The 6,000-nt window shown below is 31.0% G+C and overlaps 2 protein-coding genes across 2 annotated transcripts in view; one reads left to right on the top strand and one right to left on the bottom strand.

Moving 5' to 3' along the window:
• Positions 1–345: 345 nt before the first annotated feature.
• Positions 346–2,146, bottom strand: LOC111417585 (eukaryotic translation elongation factor, selenocysteine-specific). Its single transcript, XM_023049914.2, has 3 exons — positions 1,683–2,146; positions 1,379–1,633; positions 346–1,319 (listed from the first exon to the last, which is right to left on the bottom strand). Exons 1-3 carry the CDS (start codon positions 2,118–2,120, stop codon positions 456–458), a joined length of 1,557 nt encoding a protein of 518 aa, XP_022905682.2. The 5' UTR covers positions 2,121–2,146; the 3' UTR covers positions 346–455.
• Positions 2,147–2,397: 251 nt separating this feature from the next.
• Positions 2,398–6,000, top strand: part of LOC111417584 (WD repeat-containing protein 47) — a 94,350-nt gene continuing 90,747 nt past the window's right edge. Inside the window, exon 1 of the mRNA XM_023049908.2 lies at positions 2,398–2,488. The gene's annotated coding sequence lies outside the window, so the exon portion shown is untranslated. The remainder of the gene's footprint in view (positions 2,489–6,000) is intronic.

Raw genomic sequence — 6,000 nt, 5'->3', positions numbered from 1 at the left:
ATTTAGTTTTTTTTAAAAATGGGGGGCTAGTCAAAAAACCCGTTTTTTCGGTTTTTCTCGCCGAGTTTTTATTTTTTCTATTTGCCGCTTTGGAACAACGTAGAACAACTCTAGAACAATCTAGAAACACAACGAAAAATTTTAAAATCAAAAATGGGGGTTAACTTCCCGCACTTGACTGTAACAGCCCCTTTGTTACTTATGAGGTCTTGCAAATTAACCACCAAAGTGATTTCTACAATTTTCAAGAGAAACCATCGCTATTTAACCGTCAGGATTGCTTTTTAAATTATTATTTTAATTTAAATAAATATAGTTTTACTTTACTAAAATGTTAACGAATAGTAACAAAAAATCAATTTATTATCGACTGATTTACTTAACCAACTTAAACAATTATTATTTGTCTCTTTATAATTAATTATTTACATTAATACTTTCATAATACACCTAATTTATTGATACAGTCGTTTTTTAGCATCAAAAATAAACCTTTTCATCACTAATTTAACAACAACTTTTCCCTCATGATCCACATTTTGATCATTTTCACCACTCCCATCAAATACAACCTTAACTTTTCCACTTTTTCCAAACCCACCATCAATTTTTCCTCGCCTTCCATCCGAACTAGTAACAAAAAACCCAATAAACATTCTTAAATCGGTTTCTTTCTTAAACATATTCTTAACAATAGCAACATTGGGGTCTGAATACCGTTCGATGATTCCTTCTTTATATTTGTACCTGTAAATCTTTAATTTTTGGAAATACGTTGATTTAAAATCGTTTAAATCTAAAGAATAATCAATGATGGTACCCCAAAATGCAATTCGACAAACATTTGGGGGTAAGTCTGGTTTAAAACCAATTACACAAGTGTTTTCAATAATCGATTTAGTCTTAACAAATTCAAATAATACAAAATGATTTATGTTGTCATCAATTTTATCATCTTTGTTACAAGTTAGATTGTCGATGTATTTATATTCTTCTTTTATATTAAAATCTCCACAACCAGTAAAAATTGCTATAATTTTAATTAATGCATTCGAGTGTCCAATCATTAATTCATATTTTCCATTCACTTCAATGGGATATTTAAAATATTTAATTCGATTTAAAGAGATCACTCCAACTTTTATATGTTGAACCAGACCTGGTGAACAAACCAATGCTCTATTTATTTCTTGGTGATTCTCAATATTTGTTACACAAATCGCGCCACGATCACCATGGGATATTTTTTCAACTGGTTTTTTAAAAACTTGTATTGATTTGACTTTACGATTATCATCAATTGGTTCAATATAAACCATCTAAAAAATAACTTTGATTTAATCTAAATTATTTAAAAATGTATTTAAAATAAAATTACATCATTTACTTGAAGAGTTCCTTCCAACATTGTTCCAGTTAATACATAACCATTACCTTTAATTGGAAAACAATGATCAACTGAAAATTTACATAAACCCTTTGGATTTCTTTTTGGAACAAACGATTCTTTTAAAAGAACATTAATTAAATCATCAATTCCTAATGGATCATTTTTAAGAGGTAATCCAATGGGAATTATTGGAACATCTTTAAAAATTGTTGTATTTAAAGTCTTTCTAATTTTTTTACTCATCTAAAAATAACTACATAAATAAAATCGTTTTGGATTTAATTCTCAACACCTTTTCAATAACACCACCCCTTTTATTCTCCTCAATACAATCAATTTTATTTAAAACAACAATCATCCCACATCCAATAATCTCCCCGATCACAATACATTCAGAAGTTTGGGCTTGAATTCCTTTTTGTACATCAACCACTAATAGAATCAAATCAATAATCCCAGCACCTCCAATAATAGTTTTTAATAAACTACCATGCCCGGGGCAATCAACTAAAGTAAAAATAATCTCTTTCGCATCAGTTTCTTGCTTTAAATGTTCAGGAATCGGAAATTTGCATGCACTAAATCCTAAATCTAAAGTAATTCCTCTCGTTTGTGCCTGAGGGTCTTTATCGAAAGCTCCGGTGCTCGCAACGTGACTTAAAGCTTTCGCTAAACTCGTTTTGCCGGCGTCAACATGTCCCATAAGTCCAATGTTTAAATTTAGGGTCATTTTTTTGGTTTGAATTTGCCGCCAAAAAGATCCGAGTATCGATCGAGTGAACTAACGTCAGGTTTGTGGCTAACGTCTTGAACATAAACTCATAACCTAAAATATGTCACGGAAAAACGTTTAGTTTTTAAAATATACTATTCGGAGCGGCAATTTTAACGTACCTGGGCGCGTGACGGGTGTTTTAAAGGATTTACAAACGGTTATAACATTAAAAAATTAACTTTTTCTCGGTGATCGTTGTTAAAACTTGTGTGCGAAGCTCATTGAGATTTGTCAACCTCTTGTCAAAATGATGTTTATGATATGAATAAGGAAGGAGTAATTCTTAGATGAACGAGTTTTATTTGGGTATTTACGTAAAATAGGTGAGTTATTTTAAAAATCTTATAGTATTAATTTTGTACGGGTAATTAACTATTGGAGTCAATAGATTAGATCATTTCGATTATGTTGAACTCCTTTTTATTACCATTACTAATTAATGTTTTTAATGATATCATCGCCTTTACGTTTTACAATTTAAGCTTACGTCTAAAAATATCGCCGTTATTCTAAGCGTATTTTCAAACACATACAGTCATAGGAATAGTTTTATTTATTAATAAACCTAAGCAAAACTGAGAAAACAGGTTCAGTTTAAAGGTGAGTAACCAAACGGTTTCAAACCTACGCTGTTTGTCAATAAGTAATCAAGACAAGGACTTGTTTGTTAGAATATGTAAAGTATTGTGATTGCAAAAATTAATTCCTACAAGTCCAAGCGGTTAAATATCAGGGTGGGAAAAAATCACGATTTCTTTATTTTAATCAAAAATCTATGATTTTTTTGATTTTTTCAAATATCTCTCAATTTAATTTTCGTACGTATCTTTTATTCTTTAACCTTGATTTTGATCTTTTCACGTAAATACGAACGCATCATTCATGGTCATTTATGAGGAAGAAAAAATAAAGTGTTTTGAAAGTCTTTCTGGATGTAATGTGAACATAACACTTGATGATTCAACGCAATCTCAAGATTAGGATCATTCCCGATAAATGGAAGGTGTCCCAGATAACTATGATGCTGAAACCAAATAAAATCACGAGCGAGACGTAGCTTCTAATAAGTTTACTTATATTGCTTTCAACAGTCTTAGAAAAGCTCTTATTTAAGAGACTTCAGAACATCATAGTAAATAAAAAGTTAATTCCTAACTATCAATTTGGGTTTAGAAAACAGCATGGTACTATAGAACAAGTGCACAGCGTAGTGAGATCAGCTAGACATTCTCTAGAGGTCAAAAAATATTGTACAGCAGCTTTTCTAGACGTGTCACAGGCTTTCGACAGAGTATGGCATGGCGGTCTTACAGCCAAACTTAAAACCTATCTACCTTATCCAGTATGTATACTATTGGAATCATATCTGACGAAGAAATACTTGTTCGTTAAACAAAATGACGCATATTCCCCAAACCTTTTATACACAGCCAACATGCCTATGACAAACAACACTATGATTGCTACTTATGCGGACGACACTGTAGTTAGGGCTACTCATACATCTCCTGAAATGGCATTCTAAAACCTACAATATCACTTATGGTTGCTGGACAAATAGCTTGAAGAGTGGCGAGTAAAAATAAATTCGAATAAGTCCACTCATATCACATTCACTCTAAAAAAGGGAATCTGTGCTACTGTTACATTAAATAATGCTCCATTACCTATTCAAACTAAAGTCAAATACCTTGGAATTTACCTGGATCATCACCTAACCTGGAAAAAAACATATATGCTTCAACTACTTTATGAATAGAAACTCACAACTCAACCTAAGTTACTTATTCAATTATGGGACACCGCTAGCGAATCAAACATTTTACAGCTGCAGCGATTTCAGTCTAAAGTTCTTCGACAAATATGTAACGCACCTTGGTTCGTACCTAATTACATCGTACGTAATAACTAATAACTATTGAAGATTGAAACGCATTCTTATATGAAACAATAGATACATCTGGTAACCCCCATACAAGCCATTACTTAACAAAAATTGCTTATGGAACAATTTCATCTTGTAAAGCGAAATATAATTGTAATGTAACATCATTTATGGCGAATATGCTGCGAATATGACAAGTATGAGAAGACATAGATCAGAAGCTTAAGCTTTAGTGGTTCTGTTATAACTTATAGATGCTCAGCTCACTTTCTAAAACTTGTTGTGCAAAAAGCTTGAAGTAACTAAACTCAAAGAGAAATTGTGAAATATTTTAGAAACAATCACCTGGCTAGATCTAAGTATATGGCTTGTATATACTAATGCAAAAGTTTTAAACGATGTCGGCTGGAACAGTATGGTGGATTGTCTGCAAATACATTTATTTATTTGCCAAAAAAATATATATTATATGCAAAGTATCAGGGTTCGATTGATTTATGACTGAATTATTGATTAAAATCATAATTTAAATCAAATGATTTATTTATTTTAATCAATGATATAAATCAAAAAAATAAAACTGCACTTATAAAATTAACAAAATATTTAATACAAAAATTAACATTCATTATAATATTTATATAAGAAAACAAGTGTTCCTGTCTTTTCAACACCTTTCGTAATGTAGAGTGAACAAGCCCAAATGTTGAAAATATTCTCTCAACAGAAGCTGATGAACAAACTGCACATAAAAATTGCTTTAATATTGGTACGGATGTTAATTTATACGTAGCTTTAGTAACATATAAGCCATCTATAGGCTATGTAATGGATAGACGTAAGTGCCTGCTTATACCGTTTATTAAAAACTTTTATTTGTACTGATAATAATTTTTCTTCCAGTAATGTACTTATTTAATTCTTTCGAAACTTCCATTATGTCAGAGAGGAAAGCATTCTTTTTTTGCAATTTGTCAAGTGCTACAGTTATAGGTTTTAAGATATTCAAATAATCTTCCACCTCACATCACTTGGCAGCACTAATGCGTTTCCATCAAGCTGTCTGTATTTGGCCCTAGCAAATTAGGTATTTCTAAAATATTTTATAATTTGTGTAACGTGCTCTTTGATATTTGTTCTAAATTTTTGCAAAGTAGGTTTAGAAGGTGAGTTGTACACCCATTAGTTATCACTAAAACGCTCGGTCCGATTTCTCTTGTATGGTTCTCCTCATTAGTGCCATATTAGTAGCATCTGTTATAAATGATGTCACGTTACAGTTGTATTTTGATTTACACGAGGAAATTATATTGCAAGTAATATGAGTTAAATAGTCACTTGTATGGGGATTTCCGGATGTATCTATGGTTTCATATAAAAAAGAGTGTCTAGTTTCAGTGATTATGCTAGCGCATACTATAGGTTCATTGCGTACATTAGACCAACCATCAATAGATATGTTTACGCCACACCCGGAAAGACTTCCACAATATTTAGTTTTCTCTTCTTCATAAATTTGTTCCAAAACTGTCGTAGAAATTGTTTTTCCAGAAGGGGGATTATAACCAGGTCTTAACAATTCACTTGCGGGTTGCCCATACGTCTAAAGCTGCTGTTTGTTGCAAATACAGCTCTTGCAATTTGTTTATCTATTTCTCGTTTTTTATCAATATTCGTTCGAACAATAAAGTTTTCTAAATTTGTGTTAGAATTCCTTTTTCGTTTTTTAGATATAAAAGCCGAATCATTGTCAGCAAATAACATCGACAAACTTGTAGATGAGAGAATTGTATATTGTTTTTGTCTGTCTTAGTTTTTAGTTGCCTGGTTTATAAGTTTTTATATAAAGAATATATTTATTTTCATTTTTCTTTTGATTTAAATTATTGATTAAAATGAAAAAACTACTTGATTTAAATCATTGATTAAAATCGTGTATCAACGAAAATT

This window comes from Onthophagus taurus, chromosome 1 (assembly GCF_036711975.1).
Source record: "Onthophagus taurus isolate NC chromosome 1, IU_Otau_3.0, whole genome shotgun sequence".
Classification (NCBI taxonomy): Eukaryota; Metazoa; Arthropoda; class Insecta; order Coleoptera; family Scarabaeidae; genus Onthophagus; species Onthophagus taurus.
The sequence above is the reverse complement of the archived record's forward strand: the minus strand, read 5'-3'. Positions and strand labels throughout refer to the sequence as shown.